The sequence below is a fragment of the Camelus bactrianus genome, chromosome 27, assembly GCF_048773025.1.
Source record: "Camelus bactrianus isolate YW-2024 breed Bactrian camel chromosome 27, ASM4877302v1, whole genome shotgun sequence".
NCBI classification, from domain to species: Eukaryota; Metazoa; Chordata; class Mammalia; order Artiodactyla; family Camelidae; genus Camelus; species Camelus bactrianus.
This window is the reverse complement of record NC_133565.1, coordinates 32,323,979-32,348,345: the sequence shown is the minus strand read 5'-3', so window position 1 is coordinate 32,348,345 and position 24,367 is coordinate 32,323,979. Positions and strand designations below refer to the sequence as shown.

Below are 24,367 nucleotides of genomic sequence, written 5' to 3'. Positions count from 1 at the left end.
CTCCGCTCGTCTTGGCTGATGGCGCCCCACTCAAGTACCTCTTCCTTACTCTTGAGAGCTTTTCTTCCCTTCTCCCTGCTGGAGAACTTTCCTTCCATTTCCCCTTCTGAGCAATACAACGGCTGCTCACTTTGTCCTTCTGCCTCTGCTGTGCGAGCTCTTTCACAGCCGGCGGCAAGAACCCGCATTTTGGTGGGCTTCCTAATTTAGGGGCCCTTCCATCTGCTGACACCTCCATGCCCCTCTTCTCCAGATGGGGAACGCATGCATTTGGACTTCTGAGTATTTGTTCAGCACTACTAGGCACCAGGCACTGCGATGGCTATAATAAATTATAAAAATAACAATAATAATGCCAACTTTGACCTTTTGTGAGGCACCCACAACATGCCAGACCCGTGTGCTAGGCAATTCAATAACAACCACCCTTGTACAGCAACGAGTCACAGTGGCCACGTTTATCGAGTGTTTGCTATGTGCCCAGTGCTGCTCTAAGAGCTTTGCCACAGTGATGGCCCTTTGAAAAGAAGCCTTGATCAATTGCTCTGTTTTGATAGGTCCTAACTCTGGCAGAAGAGTGAGAGCTGGCCTGGGCCTCTGACTAGCCACATCCCATGGATGCTGTACAGACAGGAAATGGGCCAGAAATGAAGAAATCGGCTCTAGGCAGAAAGCAGGCAGGCTGCTCCCCTAGGCCTGGCTCCATACTCTCTGAGGTCAGTTATCCCATGTGAGTTACAACAGGCGGGTGGACTTGTACAAGGTCACTGGGCAGACACAGTCACCACCCCTGCCCTCCCTCCTTCAGTTTATGGGTTCTGTCCACAGATTCTTACGTTCTCAGAGCAGATCATGGGGCAGAGGGGCTGAGGTCCTGGGGCCTGGAACCTTCTTGGAGTCCCCAGGCCCTGCCCTAGCCCACCTATCCAGGTGCCCCCCCCCCCCCCACGAGGCAACCTTTTAGGAGGGCTGACTAAGGAGAGGACCTTCCGGCCTGAGTCACTGCCTTCCAGGAGTGCCCAGGCCCTGCCAGCCTCGCCCACCTGCCCGCTTGCTCAGCAGCCCTTTACAATAGGCTCCATCTTCCCCAACAAGACCCAGCAGAGCTCCCCCTGCCGCTCTCTGGCTCTTGGAGGTCTCTGCCCTGGCCAGCATGTCTGGCAGCCCTGGCCCACCCGCGATTGCCCTGGGGCCTCTCTAGGTGCCAGGAATCCCACTGCTGACAGAGGCATCCTTGGCATCTGGAGGGGTTTTGAGCCAGTGAATTGCTGTGTGATTGTGGTAAGTCACTCCTCTAAAGTTGGTAATCTGAGCCCCCAAGTTGAACACAGGGTGTCCTGCGGGTGGGGTAGAGGGGGTCACCCTTGGCTCTGCTCTGCTCCTTGCTCTGAAGGTTGGGATCAGGTGAGCCCTTCAGTGGTTGCACCAGTTGGCACAGGAGGATCTGAGGAGGGGCTGGAGAAGCAGGGGGAGGCTGAGTGTGAGGGGTTCTGGGTTTTCTCCCCCTCCTGTCCTATTTAATCAACTTTGACTCTATCTGTGGTGGGGTCCTGCATTTGGTTTGGTAAAAGTGTTCTGCCCATGGAGTTCTGAGCTGACAGACTCCAGGTGTCTGGGTGGCAGGGAGCCATGGGTGAGTGTGGAGGGAGAGAGAGAGGTGAGCCCTGAAGAGTCTGGGGGGCACAGACCTGCTCCTTGAAACTCTAGGTCTGCCTGGGCCCTGGATGGGATGCGGGGCCAGAGCAGCAGTGAGGAGTCTGGCCAGCACCCCTGGGGGTTGAGGGAAGCCAGGGGAACCAGAGTGGGAACCCAGGAAAGGAGGTCTGGGTGGGCTTGGTGTTAAAGACCTCTTGGCCTGTGGGAAAGGAGGGGCTACGTTCTGACAATAGATGTTTACCAGTCGTCTCTACATACCCAGCACTGGGCTGGCTGGACACTGCCCTGAGGGAGTGCACAGCGTTGAACTATGTTTACGACAAGGTGCAGAGGGCTGGGGCCTTCGCCCAGGCTGGGAGCCTCAGCAACCTGGGATGGGAGGAGAGTTAGGCGCCCCAAAGTCACTCCCAGCACCAGGGTAGCACACAGGCTGGGGGCCACAGCTGGCATTTGTTCTGGAGGCAGAAGGGAAGGTCAGTGTGGCAGCCTTGGTCCAGCGTCTCTTGTTCCCCATCCTCTGCAGGCTGGAGAGCTCTGGGAGGCCCATCCCTCCTTCCTGACCAGGCCTGGGTGGGTCCCAGACTTGCAGCTTCTTCCCCACCTCTGCTGGCTGCTGCTGCTGCTGCTCTGCCCTGGGGGAGACCCTGAGGGTGACCCTCGCTGGACACGTCCCTTAGTCCCTCCCTCTGCAGATGGGGAGGGGACAGGAAGGGAAGGACCAGTTGGACTGCAGAGGGCAGGGGGCTGCTACACGCTCCAGGGACCTGAGAGGTGAGGGTGGAGAGGGCTCCTCCCTGCAGACCCTCCCCCGGGATCAGGGCTGGCTGCTGGCCTCGCCCTCCTCTGCCTCTGACTTAGACGACCCATCTCATTTGGGCTTCAGGACCCAGACACTGGGTCACTTGAGCCCTTTTTGACCTCACAAGGTATCAGAAGGAAGCCTTGGGTTGAGCTCCAGGCTCTGGGCTAACAGAGCTGGCAGTTCCCAGGCTGGGGGCTCGGGGAGCGCCTCCAGCTGAGGCTGTGTTTGGGTAGAAAAGTTCCTTCTTGGCCACTGGTTGATTTAACCAAGGGCTGCTTCTGTCTTTAGTGGCTCTTAGGACACAGCACAACCCACCAGTTACCCTGGTGGCCACAGAGGGCTCTCTGAGGAGCTGGCACCTTTTATGAGGACAGCAGCTGTCGGTTAAATATTGTCCCTCCATTGCCCTGAGAATGGAAATGTGACCTGGAGGTAAGCTGGGCGTGCTCGGCATCAGCTGCTGCGTGGCTGCCCCATCCACGGAAAGGCCTGACACTCCCTAAGGAGAGAAGGAAGCAGCCAGAGCCAGCTGCCCTCCCACTCTGGGCTTCCCCTCACAGCTAGCTGACGCCGCTGGATTAGGGCACACATCATGGTGTGGCAGTTACTCACTGGCATGTCTGGGGCTCTTCAGGAAGGGCTGGGTAAATTTCTATCTTCATCTCCCACAGAATTTTTGGCACCAAATGCCCTTGCCAATGCCTGACTAATCCTAGCGGTAACTACCCAGGGATGGCGTTAACTGAGAGGAACAAGGAGGGGATGGGGATGTGGAGACAGGGGTCCAACAGGTCTGGTCCCCGTCTCAGTTCCACTCATTTGCCAGGGCTCCCTCACATGTGACAGCCCGGAACAGGAAACCCAGCCAGAGAACCCTGGGGGGCTGCCCAGGTACCTCCATTTCTTTAAGGTCTGGAATCTTCAGGGCCCAGAGGAAGATGCCAGCACCCCTGGCAGTTCCCATTGGTCAGGAGAGGTTGGTAGGGGAAGGGGAGGTGGACCATTTCTCCTGCTTCTTATTGGAGGATGATGGTTCCAGCTTTGTGGGTTCCACAGCTGCCATAGCAACTCCACTTAAAGGGCCAGCTCCTGGAATCAGGAGAGGAGCTCAAAGGGAGCCCCTTCTTTAGCACCTAAGAGGCTAAACCATTGATGATAGTGGTCAGGGCTTCCAGCTCGGGACCTGGGGATTTGGGCCCCTCTGGTAACCCCTATTCTGCTCCCCACACACTCTCTACCACCCTTTCCAGCTCTGCTGTCAGCTTGGTTCTAGGGATGGGCAGGACATCCTGGCTCTTGGCTTAACATGGTCAGCTGTGGGGACTGTGAGAGGGCCACAGGCAAGGAGCCCTGAACTCTGAAGTTTGTGTGTGTGTGTGTGTGTGTATTACATAGGCAAGTATTCATCTCCGTGTTGTTTCTGAAGGTCTAAGGTCTGAGACGGTACAGCTGTGAGCACAAGTGCACATGGTGTGTGTGTGTAAGAGGGTCAGAAGCTTCTGGACATTCCCGAGCACTTGTACACAGGTTGGCTCCTATCGTCAGTGCCTGGGAGGAACTGGCTCCTTAAAGGAAGGAATGGTGAGTTATTTTGCAAGGTAGGAAGCAAACCCCTTAAGCCTCGGGTGCATGTGTATCTGAAATCTGCAAGGGATTGACCTCAATCGGGGCCCCACATTTAGAATGGGTCCCGAGGTTGGTGCGCCGGTGAAAGACCCCCCCCACCCCAGGTCCTGGCAGGGCAGCTGGCACGCCGCCTGGCCCGCTGGCCAGCCCAGGCTTAGAGGAGCCGGAACAGTGCCAGCCGGTGCCAGCGCACTTGGAGTAGGGCAGGCCAAGCTGTGCGGACATAGAGGGTGTCGTCAGGCCTCCGGGGGAAACCTGAGCCGAGGCCAGATCCTGCCTGGCGGGTCTGTCCCTATGTTTCAGCTTACGCTCCCAGGGAAACTGGTTGTCCTGGGTGGAGACTGGCCCCAGATATCAGGGCCCTGAGGATGCAGCCTGGAGCTCCCGGGAGAGGCAGGGCAGAGCGCGGGGTGCGGTGTGAAGACGCCCTTGGCAGGGCCCCTGGGTGAGGCTGGCCTGGGGGTGCTGGAGAGACCAGGCTTGTGAAAAGAAGCTGGGGCCAGGATTGCGAGCTCTGGGTATAGCGACACCTCTGCAGGGCCCCCATCTCCGGGCTCCAGACCCCCTCCGTGAAGGGGAGGCTCTCAGTGTGGCAACAGGAATCGGCTGGGCCTTGGGAGGTCTAGTCCACGGCCGTCTTGCTGTGCATGGCTCTGGACGACCCTCTTCTCTCTGTCAGTCCCTTTAGGTCCTCTGGGGGCCCGTTCAGCAGTGATCTACCAGGATTCCAGGTCTCCTCCCGGACCTTCTGAGAGCAGGGAGGCTCTAGGAGGCCAGATGCTGACACATGAAGGGCATTGTCGGGACTGGTCCAGAGGCAGGACCGCAGGGAGGAAGGAATCTCCTCTTTTGCCCTAGCTCCCGGTTCAGATGTTACCCACGTCGAGGCACAGGGAACAGGTGATGCAGGTCAGCTGCCAAAGGCTGGCTGGGGCTCTCCACCCCCAATCCAGCTGTCCCCAGCCCCCCTTCCCCACCAGATCTCACAAGGGCTCTCACACTGCTTGTTTTCTGAGGACTTCAACCTACTCCCAAGGCCTGGGGTGTCCCCTGGGACCCAGAATCTGTCTCCACTGCCCTTGACACTGGGAGACCCTCCGAAGGCAAAGGGCCAGAGGGTGGTGTCTCCTTAGCAACTCACCGAGGGTCCTCTGAAGGTGCTGTGTCTCAGACCCATTTCTGACCAATGATGGGTTCTCGGGCCAAGTACAGGGGCAGCTGGCTTTTCGGAACTCTTGCTGCTTGCTCTGCCTTTGAGGAGCAACCCTGGTCCTCGTTGAAGGTTAGAGACTGGCAGAAATCTTCCTTGTGAAAATCTCCAGGGAGTTGAGGGGAGGCACTTATGGTGGTCTCCTGCCTCCCCATCAGTGCTATGTCCCAGCCTTGGGACCCCCATGACTCTCTTTCTCCTTACCTTTGCTAAGAGGTGGATGGAGAGGCACAGGGTAGTGGAGGCCAAAACTCAGGCTAAGAAATCTGTGGCTGGGACTTTGACATCCGTCAGTTTCATTTTTTTCCCCCTTTAAGCTCTTTGGAGAGAGCCTAGCCTATCTCTACTAAAGCAAAGGGTTTTGGTTCCATCCCACAAAGATTGGCCCACTTGCCCACACAGGTTGGGGCAGAGGAGATCTGAAAGGCTGCAGGAGGTAGAAATTCAGGCCCCATCTACCCTGGTGGCTGAGGCCCAGCAGGATGGCGTGCATCTGGGGGAGTGAAGGCTGGTGTGGACGAGGGCCCCATGTGTGGTCAAACAAACAACACGCAGCTGTCCAGAACCTCTGAAGCACCGTTTATCCAGACCCCATGGGGTGAGTGCCCCTAGGTACCCACCCCCCCAGCCCTGCAGCAGCCCTTGGCCTGAGACCCTGCATGCTCCCCAGCCCAGTCCACTAGAGGGCCACAGACCCACGCTTGTTTAGCCGTCAGCCCATCAAGGTGGGGCCAAGGGAGCAAGCTGGCCTCAGCCCCCCGGCATCCCACACCTCAGGTCTCCATCGGTCTGGGCTAGTTCAGCACCGTGTTAAATAGCTCCCTTGCAGTCCCCTTAAATAGACGCATCCCACAGCGACCCACCCGCCTTGCACCTTGGATATATTATTCTACTGGCTTATGCCTTCCCAAGAGTGGAGGGGCTCTCTCCTCCTGCCCTCTGCTCCAGGGAATACCATCTCCCGAAAACCCAGGGGGAAAGTTTTCCTCTCAACCCTGGAGCAGAGATGAGGGGAGGCCTGGCTTGGAATGGAAGAGCCAAGAACTCCCGTCTGTCCGTCCCTTCCCTTTCTTCTCCTTGCCCTCTTAGCGGCCTGGGTCAGACGTGACTTACCCAAGGTCACAGACCCAGGACCCAGAGTCCTGATCATCTATGAGGTGGCTCTGGTTTTGACAGCTCAAGCCAGCTCCAGGGCAGGGGACTGACCCCCAGCCTGCCTCCACCCTCGGCCCCTTGCAGTTTTCCCAGCTCGGAGTGAGCTCCGGAGATTTCAGCTCTTGACTCCACTCAGTCCTGGACCCCTGGAACTTCCTCTCAGCGTCCCCCATCCCTGGTGTCCCCAGGGCTCTCTGGCTCTGGGGATACTCAGACAGCACCAGGGTGTGGGGACAACGGGGCTGGGGGCTGAGCAAGCCTGTCCCTGGCTCGATCAGCATCTGGGCCCAGGCCAGGCCTCACACCCAGTACTGGCCGTTCTTGAGGGCAGGGTTGGATGTCCGGCAGAACTGTAGCAGCTCTGGATCAGGCTGGGCCCCGGGCGGGGCTGCCTGGCCGGGCACGGCTGTGAGCGGGATGGCCTGGCCTGGGTCCACTTTGCGAAAGGTCTCGGTGTCACCGGCCAGGCCGTTGCGAGGCTTGGCCGTCAGCACCTGGACGTCGTGTTTGCCCGTCTTGTTGCGTTTGCGGAGGTAGAAGAGCAGAGGCAAGATGAGCGCCAGGAGCAGGAGGACCAGGCACACGGGGATGATGACGCTGAACACGTTAGCCTCGAGGAAGCCCAGGAAGCTGCCCTGGGCCGTGGTGGGCGCAGGGCTGGAGGCCACCGGGTCTGGCTGGCCTGTGGAGGTGCTGCTCTCTGGCTGTCCTGCCTGTGTCCGAGCTGCCTCGGGCAGACTGAGCAGGGCCACTCTGTAGGGCCGGGCCGCGCTGTAAGGCTCAGTGGCAAAGTCCAGTGAGGCCACGGCAGGAGGGACACCCCTTGCCCACAGCTCCAGAGTGAGACTGTCGCCTGCAGGGCCGGGAGACACACCGTCTGGCCTGCCCACCTCCAGCCCCAGCCTCCCATCCTCAAGGTCCTGCTGGGTGAACTGCTCCACTAGCTGGCCTCCCCAGGGCTCTGTCCTGGCCCGGGGCACGCGGACCAAGCGACCGTGCTGGGGTCCCGCCAGAAGCCGGAAACGTGGCACACTGCCCGTGCGGTTGGCCAGCTCCCCTGCATCTAAGACGGTGGGGTCCAGGCGCAAGGTGGCACCCTGGGGCCATGGCCCTCCTGTCCACATGTGCAGCAGAGCCCTCACGGTGATGTTCACTGTGGCGGATGTGTTGGCACCCCTGGCCAGTGCCAGAATGCTGAATTGGTCATGAGAGGAGGAGAAGTTGGTGAAAGCAAAGACCACTTCGCCCTGGTCCACCTGGAGCTGGCTGAAGGCTGTGGCGGGCTGCCCACCCACCAGGAGATGCCCGTACTGGGGCCCCTGGATGAGGTGGTAGGCTGCATCCGGCTCTTCCCGATCGGAAACCACTTGGAGCTGCTGCCGGCTCAGGGAGGAGCGCCCTAGAGCTTGGGGCACCTCTAAGGGTGCCCGCAGCTGCACCTCGATGGCTGAGGGCAAGACGTCCACGGCCAGGGACATGGGCAGGGGCGGGCTGGCCCCATCAGACACGCTCAGCTGGAAGAAGCCTGCCACGCTGCTGCCGTTGGCCACGAAGGCCAGCCGCCCTGCGTCCACGTCGGCCTGAGTGAAGCGGGTCCCAGGTCCCAGGCTGGCCCCCGCCAGGCTCAGGAACCCGTTGTGGGGTGCCCGCTGCACCTCGTACTCGATCTCCCCGGGATCCGAGTCTGGGTCCACCACACTCAGCTGGGCCCGGGAGATGGGGCTGCGGGAGCCCCGGGTGAGCTGGAGTGGGACGGAGGCCTGTGGCCGAGGTGGCCGCTCATTCACGTCCCGCACCGTGATGGTGAAGGCCGCTGAGGTTTGGGGTCCCACCACCGAGGCCCCTGCTGGTCCCTGGAGGTGGGCACGGAAGCGAAAGCCATCCTGCTGGGTGCCCCCGCCGCCATGGGCGTACACCAGCTGCCCTGCGGCCAGCTCGGACTGCAGGAAGTGGGGCCGCCCAGTGTGCAGAGGCTCCTCGGACACCAATAGCTGGCCCCGCGTGGGGAACTGCGTGATCTGGAAGAGCACGTCATGCTCTGCGCGCTGGGGCGACGGAACGCTGGCCAGGAGGTTGGAGGCATCCAGGGCAGCCGTGGTGATCTCAGCCCGCTGGCCTTCAGAGACCCAGAGACCTGGGGGTGGGACACAGGCTATGAAGGCCTCCTCCACTGAGGGGAGAGCCTCAGACCTGGGTCCCCAAGGCAAGGCTGTGCCTCCCCACTCAGACAAATGCCGCAGGTCAGGGCTCAGGGACCCAGGAGGCCAGGATCGTGATCTCTTGACCTCAAAGCCTCCCCACCTGCCCACCCGCACTGTAAGTTACCAGGTCCTGGATGCTGACACGAGCAGCTGACCGTGGCCCTGTGTCCCCTCCTCTCTGGGCCTCTCCCAGTGTCTCCCCCAACTTTGCCAGCCCATCATGGTGTTCACCTTTGTTCCTCCATAGGCGGCTGGGGCGCTGGGGACAGGCAGCCTCGAAAGACACAGACACATCCAGGGTGGCGGCCAGGTCGGGCGCAGGGGGTGAGGACAGCCGGAGCTCCAGGGTGTCGTGGGCCTCCCAGAAGGGCTCAGGGGGCATCTCATGCTCATACAGAACATTCCCAGCATAGACCTGTGGGGAGACCCCACTGCTAGCACGAGAGGCAGGTCCTGCTTGTGGTGCCCAGGAGCCCCCTCACAGGCTGGCACTCTCCCTGACCAGCCCTCAGTGCCCAGCCTCCCGAGAGGCTCTCCCCACTGGGCCTCGCTCCATGTCTGATGCCCGGGCTCTTCCTCACCAGCTCAGCGGGTCACCATAAAACAGCCACGTGGCAGTGAAGAACCAGGCTCTGCAGCCTGAGTCAAAGCCCAGCTCTGCCACCTCGGGCAAATCACTCACTCCTCTGAGCCCCTGGGGAAGGCAGCGCTCGGTCCGGGCTTCTCTCGACAGCAGGTCTCTCCTCCTTTGCGCGAAAGCCCTGCCCTCTTCCCTGCTGAAGACGCCGCTTTGAACGTCTCCTGTCTTTCTCCCATGGCGTCAATCTCCCCACCGATGGAGCCTTCCCGTCTTCGCACAACTACGCTATCCTTCCCCCTGGGAGAGACAGCTTTTCTTGACCTCACTTTTCTCACCAACATTTGCTCCCACCTCCTCCTTTTTTTTTTTTCTCCCTTGCTCTTCTTTGTAGCAGAACTCTGAAAACAGTCTGTACTCTCCCCCAGGCTGTCCTGAGCACATGCCAGCCAGGCACCCGCTCCTGTTGTCACAAGGGCATAACGGCCTCCGGGTTGCTGGACCCAGGGGTCCTCAGGCCTCCTCTCGCTCACGTGCTCAGCGGCACCAGACACAACTGCGCCCACCCACTGGCTGCAGGAGGGGTTTCTGCTCTCTTGGTTTTCCTCCAGCCTTACTCGTTGCTTTTTGCCAGTCCCTCCCCTTCCCCCCAGTGTCTGCAGATTGGCCTTGAGATTCTGTCTACAGGCACTGCCCACGTGCTCTGGGGGGCGGATCTGACATCCTCAAATGCAAGCCAGGAGACAACCCCCTTATTTGTATCTCCAGCCCAGGCTGCGCCCTCCTGAACTCCAGGCATATATCCACCTGCTCCCTGGCAGCTCTGCGGGGATTGTCTGAGGGACATCTCAAACTCGGCAGGTCCTAGACGGACCCCTGACCTGCCCTGCCACCTCCAGGCTTCCCACTGCAGATGGCACAGCTCTGGCTTTCCGGTGGCTCAGGCCCCAAACCTTGAGTCACCCCGACTCCTCTCCTCCTCACACACCATTGTTCCCGCCTGGATTATTGCCAGAGCCTCCTAACTGTGCCCTGGCTTTGGCCCCTGCTCCATACCCCTCTACAGTTTCTTGTAACACTGAAGTCAGAGTGACTCTTTAAAAATGTAAGTCAGGTCATGTCACTCTTGCTCAGACCTTGCCACTATTTGACCTCAGAGACCCTGTGTGACCCTGTTACCCATGACCTCACCTCCTCCCACTCCTCCCATGGCAAGTCCACGCCAGCCACACCCGCCGTCCTCCAGGGTCTCTGTGTTAAACACCAAGGGATATTCTTCACTCCCACCAAGAAACCCGTTCCCTCCCCCTTCGAATCCCAGTGTGTCCTCTTGGCTTATCTTTTGTTTTCCCCTTTCAGGAGACACAGGGAACTATTTTCCTTCTCTCAGAAAAACAGGACTTGCGCAAGAGTGAGATGGAAACCGACTGGGGTCACACTGTGCAGGAGAGTCTAGGAGCACCAGGGCGGTGGGGAACTGGGGAGCCCTGCCCGGTCAGAGGGCAAGCAGGGCCCAGTCAGAAGGGTCGCTGCTCAGCTGATGGTCCTGAGAGGGAACACAGGCGTTTTAAGAAACTGGAAATCAGGCTTTGTGTGTGTGTGTGCGTGTGTGTGTGCGTGTGCGTGTGTGAAATCCCCAAAAGGTTCTATCTTGACCACTAATTTTAAAATATTAAATGCATGTGCAGGCCAGATAAAACACATCTGTGGGCCAGATGTGGCCCGCAAGGGCTGTGAGCTGTAACCTCTGGTCCAGGCTGACGGGTGGGCAAGAAGGAAATGGAGAACCCTGGGAGTGGGGGTGGGGGCGTCTGGTTGGGGATGAGCTAAGTCACAGGTGAGGTGTGGAGGGCTCCCGGAGCTCTGGGGACCAGCAGTGCCCTTTGGTGAAAGAAAACTTGGACTCACAGTCTGAAGGCATAGTCCTGGTTTCGCTCAGCTATGGGCTCTGAATAAAGTCACTTGACCTCTGCTAGTCTCAGTTTCCTTATCTGTAAAATGGGGGCAGCTGACCCCTGCCCCACCTAGCTCAGTATAGTGGGACAGTGGCTGCTGTCAGACACCGCCCAGTCCTGCCCTGCCCTCTTTGCCAAGGGGGGGAGGATGTGCCTGCCACGCAGCCTCCTCCCAACTTCCCTGGGTGGCACTGCCAGCCTGGCCCCCTGGTGGCCATTCAGTCTAGCCCTGCAGATTGCTGGTGCGAGGAAGCACTGCAGGGTGGGGGAGGGAGTGGCGGCCTTGTCCTGATCCCTCCCCCTTCCTGGGCATCCAATGACAAAGGCTCCCAAGGATTCAGGGTGCACAGCTGTTGCAGCCACCGGCCTGCAGAAGATTTCATTGCGGGAGGGCAGAAAGAGGGCCATAGCAGAAGCCAGGAGAGCAGAGAACCCAGGCCTGGGGTTGCTGATGTGAGAGACCTGAGAACTCTTTCCACCCTCGTTAAAGTTACTTCCTTCCCTGCCTGCAAGCCCCGCCCTGCTCTGCCTTCGGGGAGAACCAAGGCTGCCCTGGTACGCTGGGTACCTCCCACACTTAGAAGGGACCGTAATTTAAGTGATGGCTGCTGGCCCCACTGACAGAGGCCCTGTGATTCCAGCAGCCTAGCGGTCTGCCTCTTCTCATGGCTGAAAGTTTTAGTTTTCACTGGTGGCCTCTGGTGTGCTCTGGGACAGCTGTGTCCTGAAGCTGCTGTGATGGATGGATGGATGGATGGATGGCGGCTTCACTCCCCGCTTGTCCTACTCAGTTGCTTCTGTCCACTCATCTGCTTTCAGGGCCCACTCTGCTCTTTGCTGGCTCTTGACCTGAGCCCCAGCCTCACACCTTTGTCCACAAGCCCAACAGCTGCCTTCATCCCAAACTCCATTCCCCTGAACCAAGCAATGCCCCTCACCAGCCACTGAGGTGTCTCATGTCCCCCACGCAGGAGAACTTTCTCAGTCCCTAGGGTCCAACTTCAGCTCCTGGAAGCCAAGCCCCAGACCCTGATCCCTGCTCTGGGCCCATACAGCCCTGACGGCTGGCATCCTTCCTCCCCCGGGAACACTAAACCCCATTTGCCCTACTAGCCTGGTGGCTCCTGGAGGTGGGGCACGCAGGGCCTGGACCACGGGGGATCCAGGGAGTGTCTGCAGCCAACGATCCTGAAGTTGTACCCGTGTCCACGTGTGTGTCCAGGGGCAGAGCAGGCCACATAAGGCCGGGTGGAGTCTAAGTGGTGGCTGTAGAGAGGGGTCCTTACCTCTGCCTGAGTGAAGTTCACCAGGGCCTCCCCGGTGCTGCCCCGCTGGGTGTGGAGCAGCCGGCCAAGCTGGGGGCCCCGAACCACATGGTAGAGCAGGTGGTGGGGGTCGGTGCCTGCACTGGAACTGGCTCTCAGGCTCTGGCTGCTGAGTGGCTGGGTGGAGCCTGCGAGAGGCAAGAGGGGACTGTCAGCCTCTGACCAGGAGCCAGGGCACAGCCTGTGACCTCTGGAGAGGCAGCATGACCCTGGTGTGCCACCCACGCTTGGCACACTCACCTGGGCAGATGGTCAGCGTCCGGCTGCCCTCCAGTGAGAGGAGCAGCTGCTTCTGGGCCATCACCCGGAAGAAGTGTCCAGGGGATGTGTGCTCGCCATCAGACAGGCTGAAGCGGAAGCCTCCGTCCAGGGCTCCTAGGACAGGGGTGGAGGTGGGTCTCGCTGGCCCATGCTGGCGCCATCCGCAGGGCATCCCCACCTCTCAGCACCCACCTCTGTGTGAGAACAGCACGAGCCCGCTGTCTAGCTGGGCCTGGGTGAAGCTGTAGACCTCGGTGCCAGGCGCCGTCCGCAGCACTACCCGTCCGTTGCTGGGCTGCTCGAGGGTGTAGACCAGGTCCTCGGGTCCTGAGTCGCTGTCTGTGGCCCTAATGGCCTCCGCAGGGATGGGCACAGTGGCCCCCTCCCACATCTGGGGATACAAGCCTGTGAAGGTTCTGCCCCCATCAAGCTCACCCACCTCGTTCCTCCCAGGCACTGGGGCCCATGCCACTCTGGGCTCCTCTGCACAAAGGGCCCTCTACCCCATTCACTTTCCCCTGTTAGCCCAGGGCCCCCACACCCAGGCTCCCTGCTCTCCACCTGCCCTAATCTCGCTTGTCCCTGAAGGCCAGCTCAGGTACCCCTACCCCAGGTAGCCCCCCACTCTCACCCCCTCAGAGACCCCCAACCCTGGCTCACAGCACTGTTTAATGTGGCTCACTGGGAGGGCAGGGGTCTCCCTTCTGACCCTCCATGGTGAGTCTGCGCAGGGGCTGGCACACTGCAGGAATGGTGGTTTTTGTTCTCCAAGACACTTAGAAATGGTGAGGGAAGGGGCGTGGGGCTTGGTAAGCTGGAGGGGCTGATGCTTAGCGCCAAGGCGGCTCTGCGATGGGAGCCCAGGTGTTTCCAGTGTCGTCACGAGCCCTTGTTTACTGCGCTTATAAGCAGAAGGGTAAAGGCTTCCTGGGTGTAGGCGGCCCCTCCCCATGCTCAGAGTGAAGGGGAGCCCCCTCAAGCCTCCCACCTGCCGGCAGGGCAGGATCCTGTTCCCACTGTCCTGTTACATGTTCAGCTGGGTCAGCAATTTATAAGCAATATTGGGGAGGGGCTCCCATAACTGGAAAACAGCCCTCTGGGATTCCCTCCCCTCGCCCAGGGTTGACCTCAGCCAGAGCTCTGGAAGAAGGGCCACAAAGTACAGACAACAGGCTTTAGCGCAGGGCTCCTGGCACAAACGTGGTGGACAGCACCACCTGGTGGTTGAGCTGCCACACAGCACCATCTGACTGTGGTCCCAGGGCAGCCCATAGCCTGCACCTGACCCTCTGCTGGCCTCTCCACCACAGTGCTTCTTCCCACAGGCACATCCTATACCTCCAAAGATTTCCAGTGCCCCATGTCACAGCGAGTCAGCCCTCTTTTGAAGCCTTCCATGGCTCCTGCTGACCTGGAGTCCACACCCTAGGAATCAGCATTCTAGGCCCCACTCCTTTGCTATCCTGTTGTATGGCTTTGGTCAAATCAAGTCCTTTCCATCCCACCAGTAACTACTTTTGTGACCCTGGAGAAGTTCTACCACGTGTTTGGGCCTCAACTTCCACCTCTGCTGGATGGGGAGCCAGGCTGCGCCCTCTGCTTGCTGGGGGTGAAACTGGGGAGCAGCTGAAGTTCACCCTTAAGGGCTTGAAAGAACTTTCTTCAGGAGTTCTGGTCACATGTCACAGAAAAAGCTTCCTGCTGAGGTTGAGTCCAGGGAACAGAAGGGCCAAGCATGTCCATTCACAAGGCTGTTTACTGCACTTGTAAGTGTCCAATGATAAAGCCTCACACCTGTGTTCCATTTTCACTGCAATAACTCTTGCCTCTTCCCAACAACCTAGTGAGGCATGTGGCGGTGTCCCCACTGTACAGAGGAGGAAACTGAGGCTCAGAGAGGAGGAGCTGTATGCGAGACCTCTCTCTGGGAGAGGAGGTAGGAGATGGTCCTAGAATGCTCTTACCTGCAGGCCTGTGTTTGTGGTAAGGACAGGAGGTTGGTCGTTGACAGGCAGGATGGTGATGGAGAAGGTCACGGGATAGCTCTGGCGGTCCATCTCTGAGGCGTTGGCTACTAGAACGAAGCTGTCTGCCAGCGTCTCACTCCCGTCGTGCACATAGTGGATCAACTGCTGTTCCACCTGCGGGCAGAACCAGGGCTGGAGGTCAGACGCACAGTGGGTGTCAGGCCCAGCACCCCCCATGCCCTGCCTTTGGGTGCGGGAGGAGACTGACTCCTTCAGAGCTTCAGTTTCTGCAGGTGGAAATGAGGACAATTATTTCTCCCAGAGTGAAGGAATGAAGGAGGGGAGGAGCTGGGGATAATAATTACTCTCTGCCAGTGAGGAAGGATGAGATAAGGTACATAAAGCAGAGGTGCTCTGTAAATGCGGGCCGCCTGCCTCCTCTGTATGTCTCGCCAGACTCTGCCCCTAGAGCTGCGCTGCACCTGGGCTTCCCTGACAGCCGTACCTCTCTCCAGGAGAAGGTGCTGAGGGTCCTGTCTTGAGGTCCTTCTTCTCTCCGCAGGGCCCCATGCCGGGGTGGCTCCAGCACTAACAGGTTGAGGCCTGGCAGTGTGGGGAAGTAGGGCCCGGTGATGCGGAGCAGTGGAGGGGCCAGGGTGCGGGTGCCGCCCTCAGGGACGCTGAAGTTCTCTGCCTTAAGTGGGATGGTGGTGGGCAGCACCTCCAGCTCCATGCGGATTCCCTCAAGGGGAGCACCCAGGCCCGAGGACACATCCAGGGAGAAGGCATCACTCCAGGCCTCAGGGCGGGAGTGCAGGTACAGGACCCTGCCTGCATCCACTGCCTCTTGGGAGAAGCTGTGCACAGGGTCCAGGCTCGGCGGCTTGGCGGCCGTGGCGCCGTGGGACAGCATCACCAGGTAGCCAGCGCTTGGTGGGGTCTTCACTGAGAACACAATATCCGCTGGTGGCACTGCCTCTTGGGCTGCCTGGTTAACAGAGAGGTCACAGAGAGAGGCCACTGAGGACTCTGAGAGATGTGCACAATCACACATCCTCAGATTCAGTAACATGGACATATAATCTTACCACATGCAGATGTGTGGACAGAGACACACACATATTTCCCACACGTATGTACGTATGTACACACACACACACACACACACACACACACTCTCTGCCCCTGCCCTGCTATCGCTACCCTTTGCCACCAGAGGGCACCACACCCTCCTCTGCAACACAGACTCTAATACATTTCGGGTCCTTTGCAGCTTGCAGACCCTAGTCCAGTCCAAGGGCCTGAAGGGAGGATGCTCCCTCATCTGATGGTCCCAGCAGAAAAGGCTACACACCATCCCCGAACTCACATTCCTGATTCTGTCCCTGGAATACTGTCCCCCTGTTCCCTGCTGTTAAACCCCAGACTCTACAAAGCCTGGTTCAAATGCTGCCTTTTTCCGTGGCAAAGACTTCCTGATACCAGACATGTATGGTCACAGTCAGCCCAAAAGTCCAGACAGCCAGCACCACAAGAGGTTCAGAAATTGAGAGTGTAGGAGAATAAGGCCCAGAGAGGGCAAGTGACTGGCGTGAGGTCACACAGCAAGGCAGTGGGCCTGCTGGATGGGCCATGGTTGCTCTGTGAGGTTCCTGGGTGGTCAGTAGTTCTCTCCAGACCCTGAGGCCTGGTCTGAAGTCTGGGTAAAAGCTGAGGACACAGGAGCTGTGGAGGCAGCCAAGCCTGTCTCCAAGGCTTATAGTCCGCAAAATCTGTACCCATGAAAACCCTCCAGAGAACTTACTGTTATTACAATGCAGATTCTCAGGCTCCATATCAGAGATCCTGTAGTCTGGGTGGGGCCCAGGAATCGGAATGGTTGGCCACAGCATGTACACATGTGCACATGACACGTAGAGGCACACACAAATCACAGGCAGCCGTATGGACAATAAATTCCACAGAAAACCTCAGGCACACAACAGGTACATGTACAGGCGTGCACCCAAGGCACATACACACACCTGCTCAGGAGCCACAGGCACATCCCAAAGCACACAAACGCACCCAGCATGAAGGCCTCATGGCAGGGCCTCCTGTACCTGGCCCGTACCCCTGCTCATGCCCCCAGCCTCTTACCTCTAGCTGGTCTCTTCTGATCTCAGCTGCTTCCCCCTGGAAGACATATATCTTCTTGTGCTGGACCAGGTGCAGTGGGGCCAGTGGCCCCTCGAGGGCAATGGTCACCTGGAGGGTGGCATCCGTGTGCACAGGCCCTGCCTCCACAGAGAAGGCCAGGGTGTCACGGGGGCTGAGGCTGCCGTTGTGGCTGTAGAGAATGGCCCCATCCAGCAGGTCCTGCTGGGAGAAGGCTGTGGCTGGCTGGCCGGCCCGAAGCAGCTGCCCCCAGCGTGGGCCGGCAGTGACACGGTAGTGAACCTCATCCCCACTGCGGACATCTAGGTTGGTGTCCAGGTGGAGCACAGCTGTGTCGATGGTGCCCTGGCCGCCTTGAGGGACCACGAGGCTGGAGCCATTGGCCACATGGAGGTAGGGCTCCGAGGCCTGCACTTCGAGCAGCGCGGTGGCCTGGTGCTGCCCGTCAGACACCTGTAGCTGGATCCAGCCACGGTCGGCCCCCGAGTGCACGAACAAGACTCGCCTCTTCCTGAGGTCCTCCTGGGTGAAGCGATAGATGGGCCTCGTGGGCTCATCCACAGCCACGATACTGCCGAAGAGGAGGTCCTTGCGGGTCAGCACCAGCTGAGCATCAGCAAAGCCGGAGTCGGCATCGCTAAAGGCCACGTCGTCTGTAGTCAGCAGCCGCTGCCCACCCCGGGCCACGTGGAAGACGCGGCTGACAGTCTGCACAGGGGCGCGGTTGTTCACGGGCTGGATGGCCACGCGGAAGACTCCACGTACCTCCTCCCCGGCCAGGCCCCCGCTGCCCTCGCCCTGGCGGGCAGCCACAAACGGGATGTCATCTTCTGTGGTCTCGGAGCCGTCGTGCTGGTAGACCAGCCGGCCATGCAGCAGGTCCTCGTTGGTGAAGGATGTCACCATGGCGGTCTTGTCCTGCGCCCCATGCCATGCCAACCTGCCATGGCGGGGCCGCTCCATGACCTCATAGAGGTAGCTGGCACTGTTGAGACTCTTGACGAAGAGGTGGTCAGCAGAGATGACGCCCTCGCCGCCCTCAGGCACCGACAGGAGGACGTTGGTGAGGACAGGGGCGTCGGGATCACCGCTGATGTGGATGGGGAAGGTGTAGAGCGGGGAGAAGTGTGGCGGGGCCGTGACGCGGAATCGGAAGATGTCCTCCACTGCCTCTGAGGCTCGTGCTGTGGCCCCGTAGGTCACTCGGCCGGCCTGCAGGTCATCCTGGGTGAAGCCCTGACCGTCTGACAGTCGTGTGCCCTGGAGCCGAAGATTGCCCTTCCTGGGGGCCTGCACTACCTCATAGTGGAAGGTGGTGGGGTTCGGGCCTACGTCCTCCGTGGCAGCTTCCAGGTGGGCTGTGGTGAGGGCCTCCTGCCGGGTGTTCTGGGTGTGCAGAGGCTCCAGCCGCAGCAGCCACACTGTGGCTCTCTGGACAGTCACTGGGAAGGACAGGTTGCTCAAGGTCTCCTGGCCCACCTGCACCTCCAGGGCTACATTCTCCACGGTGTCCTCGGCGCGGTGCTGCGGGTCGGTGCTCAGGTACCTCACGCGGCCCTGCTCCACGTCCCGTTGATGGAACACCTGTGTGGCCCGCCACTCGGCACCCTCCGCTCCACCTGCCCCCTGTTTCTGCAGCTCCCCAAATTGCAGGGCCCCAGTGACTCGGAACAGCACGCTCACATCCTGCCCCACGGCATTCGTCTCCACTGACAGGTTGGCGGGCAGCACGGGTGCGGTGGAGCCCTGGGCCAGGTGCAGGCCTGTGTTGTGGCGGACCTGAATGGCTGGCCGGATGGCCACCACCTTCAGCGTGGCAGGGGGGCTGGCCTGGAGCCCATCGCTGACCCGGAACATCAGGTCCTGGGCAGGCCCACTACGGTGGATGTAGACTAGGTTGCCTGCCTCCAGCTCCCGGCAGGAGAACTCGGTGGCTGGCTCCCCAGGCTGGTCTCGGCGCTCCACGGGGAGGCTAGTGGGGACACCAAGGAGCTGGAAGGTGAGGCCCTCGCAGGCAGAGTCTGGATCATAGGCCTGGAAGACCTCGGGCCCCAGTGGCTTCTGAGTGTGTTCCAGGATCACCATGAGGCTGCTGTGTGGGAAGATGATGCGGGGTGGGTCGTTGACAGGGTTTATTTGAATGGGCAGGATGTAAGTCTGGCCCCTCCGAAGGCAGGAGGGCATGGGCCCCCGAGCTGTCACTGACACCTCCAGCACTAGCCGGTCGGAGGTGTCCTCAGAGCCATCGTGGACGAAGCGGGCCTTGCGGTTCACCACGTCCAGGAGGGTGAACATTTTCCGCACTTGGGCGCCCGGGATGTCCAGCTCCAGCTCGCCATGCCGGGCGCCACGGGTCACGCTGAACAATACTTGGGATTTGCGCAGCTCGGCCTCGCTCAGGTCCAGTGTGGGCTGCATATGCCGCCACTCCAGCCAGGCCGTGCCGCCCTCGGCCACCACCAGCGGGCTGATGGTCAGCAGTTGGGTGAAATTGGCAAAGACAGGGGGCAGCCCCGGCTCAGGCACGCAGGGCTCAGGCAGCTGCATGGCTGGCCAAGCCTCAGGAGCCAGGGTGGAGAGAGCTTCGTATGGGCCATAGGCGTCCTCCTCATACTCGTCCTCCTCAAGTCGGCAGCCGGCCGCCATGTTGCGAGTCAGCAAGGCTTCCCGGAGCCCCAGCCTCTGGCCATTGACGCTGAGATCCTCCAAGCAGCCCAGCAGGGAGATGTTGACAGCCAGGCCCAGGCGGTGTTCCTGGAGATGGCGAGAGGCCTCTGCATCCAGCCCTCCGAGGAGGAGACTGCCACGTGGCTCCAGGTGGCTGAGGACCCCACGGTTGGAAGTGCGTGTTGGGTACTGGTCCACGGAGATTTCCAGTCGGTGAGCATCCATGTGGACACTGACCTCGTGGGGCTGCCCATCAGCCACAGGCACACTGTTGTGGAGCAGTATTGTGCCCTGGCCCTTCTCGACCACAGCCCGCAGGTGGCCCTCAAATATGTCCACGTAGATGAAGTCCCCATGCCGGCCCCCTGCCTGGAAGGCCAGGGGCGCCTGCTGGCTCCGTGTGGTGAGTGTAAACTCCAGGGTGCCTTCATCCTGAGTGCCCCAGGCAGGGAAGGCAGCCAGCGACTGGGGCCCAGAGAAGCCCAGGGCCACATCGTCACCAGCAGAAAATTCCTCAGCACAGCCCTCAGGCACATCCGGGGTCAGTGGCCGGAGAAGGCTGCGACCATTGAGGACGGCTGTGTAGAGGCAACCCCGGAGGGGTCGGCTGGCACCCCTCAGGTAGGGCAGGCCAAGGCTCCCAGTGCCCCCCAGGGAGAGTCCATAGGGGACCTCCAGGCTGGCTCCCTGGACTGGGGCTGAGGCGTTCAGGAGCCCATCAACTGACAGCAAAGCCCAGCTGTCTGACACAGTCAGCCCCACAGTGTGGGGGACGGAGTTGCTCAGCAGTGTCTCTGCCGGGGTCTGCAGCCTCACCTCCTCCTTGCCCAGGATCAGTCTGACCTGAGGAGAGACGGGGGTGTGGGGGATGGGGGAAGCACACTGAATCCATCACTTGTGTGGTAAAAGCATAGGTGCCCCTACACTTGGGGTCCCCAGAGCAGACGGCCAAGGGCAAGGGCTTCTTATGCCACCCTTCTCTCTCTCCTGCCCTTATTTCCTCATTCCCCAAATACTCACCAAAGTGATCTCTGTGCCAGGCCCAGATGGGCTCGGGGGACCCCGATGTGAATCAGATGTGGTCCTTGCCCACAAAGAACTGTCATAAAGCAAGACAGATTTCCTAGAAATTCAACCTAAATTTTTATTCTTTCCTTCTTTCTTTGGATGAGATGTGCCAGAAAAAATCACCTTGGAAGATGAAAGATTCCACTCCTGGAATAAGGGGCACCTGGAAATCTCTGGATGAGTCCCCCCAAGTAGAGTAAAAGACACTGGGGTCACTGAGGCAGCCAGGCTCACTGTGCAGGGATAGGGAGCCAATCAGATGCTCTGTGTTTTGAAGGGTGAGTAAGGAAAACCTCCCTGGCTTGGAGTGAGGGGCGATCCTTGGGGACAGAAGAGGGACGTGGTCTGTCTCCATGACGTTGACACCAGAACCAGCTCTGGTGCAGGGCTCCCACAACCAGGTGGTAAATGGGTGGTGGCAGAGTATGGAAACTGAAAAAGCAGAACACTAAGAACTTATGGCCTTGGGACTTCAGGTATGGAGCACCTTTCTAGGGGTGTGGCATCAATGTACCTGGCAGAGAGGAAGACCTGGCCTCAGTGCCAGGCCAGGCCAGGTGTCAACAGTGACACCTTGTGGCAGTGAGAAGCAATGGCAGCAGCAGATGGACTGATGGATGACCAGGGCATAGTGCTCTCCCTACAGGGTGTGGAAGCAGACAGCTCCCCCAAATTTGGACTAAGACCTCAGGTTCTCAGACTCATCATGGTTAGAGGGAAGCCTCAAGAGAGAGCCAGAAGTCTCTTTGCTAATGATGCCTATGGTGACTTGAAGGATGAAACAGAAAAATGAGGAAGCTGTGGCAGTGCTTGCTGTTCCATCATCAACAGACAATGGTGATACAGGGCGATTGGTGCTGTGCCAGAGGGATGCACAGGGGTGCCGGAGCCTGAGAGAGGGGCCCAGCCCAAGAGAGGAAAGGATGTCTATGCTGAGACTTCAAGGAGAGGCTGGAGTTAGGCAGGTGCGGGGAATGAGTGAGGCATGCCCAGGCAGAGGGAGCCTTTGCTCCTTGGGGGACTCAGGCCAACAAGCTGCTACCCCCAACCCCAAAGATAGCTGGGAACATGGCCCCAGAGAGAAGCAGGGTTGGGCCAGACCCTAGCCATGGCCCCAGTCAATCTATAGGGCATGGCAGCAAGAGACACCAAGATGGCATGGAACTGAAAGCAGTCAGTGTGGTCAGAACACAAAAGGCCAGCTAGGGGTCATGGTGAGAAACGTGGCTAGAGAACAGGAGGGCCCAGCCAGTTCACAGGGAGTCACACCTTCTGGGACACTACTGTCCATCTCACACTGGGGACCTTGAGACCCCAAGGTCAAAGTGACTTGCAAAAGGTCACACAGATGGTTGGCTCAAAGCTAGAGAAGGAGACGAGCAGGGAGAAGCCACTGACCTGCAGGCGTCCAGAGTAGAGCTGCAGGAGGAGGTGGTCAGCCGGGCCTGCTGCGAGGAGGAGCAGGGCTTCGGGCTGGGACGTGGAAAACTCCAGCTGTAGGTCTATGTCGGTCAGAGCCGTGGCCACAGGCACCTCCAGGTGGTTCTCTCCGAAGAAAGAGGCTGTGTGACAGAGGGAGCTGTGGTCAAGGCTCAGCGCCTGGCCGGGAGGAGGGGAGGCGCTGCAGGGCGGCTGGGTGGGCTGCAGGGAGGGCGCCTCTGGCTGGCGCGCCCTCTCAGTTCGCCCATGTGGCACTGTCCTGTGACCTTAGCTGATCCCAGCACCTGCTTGGTCCCGGCACCAGAAGGCACGGCCTTGCTTTGTGTCCAGCCCAGACCCTGGCTCTGAAGGAGCACAGACCCAACACTTTCGACAGTTCTTAGGTTCCTCCTCAGAGGCTTCTGGGACCAGAGGCCCTGCCCGCTCTGGCTCTCTTCTCCTGGGGCCCAGAGGAATTTCCACCCTGGGTCTGGCCCCTCCCAGGCTCAAAGGGAAACTGTCACTGGCCTGATCACCTGGCCCAATTGTCACAGTCCCCAGGAACAATCCCCAGTTCTAGGAGATCACATCTACCCAAACAGAGCCTATTCCTTCTCCTAAGCACCTTTGTGGTTTTGGCACCTGGGCAACGCTTTCCATGCCATGCCCTGCAGATTGGCTGGGGCCATGGCTGGGGTCTGGCCCATCCCTGCTTCTCTCTGGGGCCATGTTCCCAGCTGTCTTTGGAGGTGGGGGTGGCAGCTTGTTGGCCTGAGTCCCCCAAGGAGAAAAGGCTCTGAGGCCAGATGGAGACCATGTGCAGTGCCAGACCCAAAATGGGCCAAAACTTCCTCCATCACCCTGTATTGCTTCCTGCTGTGAAACTATAAATGGTCCCTGGGGAGCGGTCAGATCCGGCCCCATCATTTCCACCATGGCGAGGAAGCCAGGGATGACTACAGCTGAGTTCTCCAAGCCTAGGTCTGAGGCTGAAGACAAGGCCTGGGAGGCGCTGAGGGCCTGACGGACAGTCCAGAAGGCCCCTCAAGGCAGGAGGTCATATTTAGGGCTCCCTCAGGTTAGTGGTCACTGTGTAGGGCCCCTTTTGTCCCAGACTGGGAAACTTCCTCTTTTTAAGTTGTCACCCCCTCCAGGCAATTTCCACAGATTAGCCTCCCGTGACCTCCAACCTGCTGCCATAATTTCTGGTTCATTCCTTTTGTGAAGATTAATGCCAAATATAATTTTGACTCTGCCCCCTTGATGTCCAGGGCTGAGGTTGGGGGGAGACAGGAATAGGTTAAAAAGATGATTGATCCCTTTTGGGCTTCTCTTAAATCCTGTGTGAATGAGTAAAGACCCATAGGGATGATCTGGCACCAGCCACACGCAGCCTGAGCCAGCTGACATGCACCTGAGGAAGGAGCCACCGCAGGAGTCCTAGACTTGGCAGCCAACACGGCCTGGAGGGATAGAGGGGTGTCCGAGAAAGACGATGGTCTTCCCCTCGGGCTGAGCTGAAACCCCTTCTACTTTTCTCCTCCTGCCAGCCCTTGCAGGCAACACCAGAACCTTGTCTGGGAAGCTTAAGGATTCAAAGGAGAATTGCAAAGCCACTCAGGGGGGAACACAGCCCAGGAGGCCCAGCACACCTCAGTCCCAGTGAGGCACAGACCAGGGAATGCAGGGGTGCCTTATCTGCAAGGATATTGATTCTTAAGGACAAAACTCAGCACACTAAACCGAGGGCAGCCACAGCGCAGAGGGTGGGGGCAGGTGGCCCCTGCAGGATAGAGCCACCACCGTGGCAGACAGGAGCTCAGAGCAGCTGGCAGGAACTGAATGCTACATTTTGAGGCGTTTACAAGCCAGGTGATGTTGCCCAGCGAGAATACTTGTACCATGGAAAGAGGCAAACACTACAAGCCAGGGCTCCCACTCTCCCAGAGAGCTTGTTGCTAAATACGTACCTGCCTACCACGTGTGGGATGGGGGGGCCCCCTCTGCCTCCCCTGTGTGGGGCTGAGCCCCCCCATCCACAGTCTATTTTGCTAAAGGTGGATGTCGACCTACCAGGGCAAAGTCGGGCTCAGGACTGGGCAGGGCCTCAAGTAGCTGGCTGGCTCTAACCACTGAACCACCTGCCTCCAGCGCCCTCCCAGCAGAGGAGAGTAGCAGCCTGTTTGGCCTGGATCTCCAGGCCAGAGTGGGATGGCGGCAGGAAGCAGAGGTACTTTCCAGAGAGCTAGGGGCTGAATGGGCCCATTGAGGGGCTGGGCCCTGCTGTTTCCTGTGGGGCCAGGCGGGAAAGGGCTCACACA

General features: G+C 59.5%; 1 protein-coding gene across 1 annotated transcript in view; it reads right to left on the bottom strand.

Moving 5' to 3' along the window:
• Positions 1-6,204: 6,204 nt before the first annotated feature.
• The window catches only part of CSPG4 (chondroitin sulfate proteoglycan 4), a 34,701-nt gene continuing 16,538 nt past the window's right edge, over positions 6,205-24,367 (bottom strand). The window contains exons 2-10 of the mRNA XM_010955357.3: positions 22,026-22,189; positions 16,875-20,402; positions 15,241-15,723; positions 14,733-14,909; positions 12,961-13,159; positions 12,748-12,882; positions 12,469-12,635; positions 8,882-9,065; positions 6,205-8,583 (exon numbers count right to left, since the gene is read on the bottom strand). Coding sequence (XP_010953659.3) covers positions 6,749-8,583; positions 8,882-9,065; positions 12,469-12,635; positions 12,748-12,882; positions 12,961-13,159; positions 14,733-14,909; positions 15,241-15,723; positions 16,875-20,402; positions 22,026-22,189 — 6,872 coding nt within the window. The 3' untranslated portion in view covers positions 6,205-6,748. The remainder of the gene's footprint in view (positions 8,584-8,881; positions 9,066-12,468; positions 12,636-12,747; positions 12,883-12,960; positions 13,160-14,732; positions 14,910-15,240; positions 15,724-16,874; positions 20,403-22,025; positions 22,190-24,367) is intronic.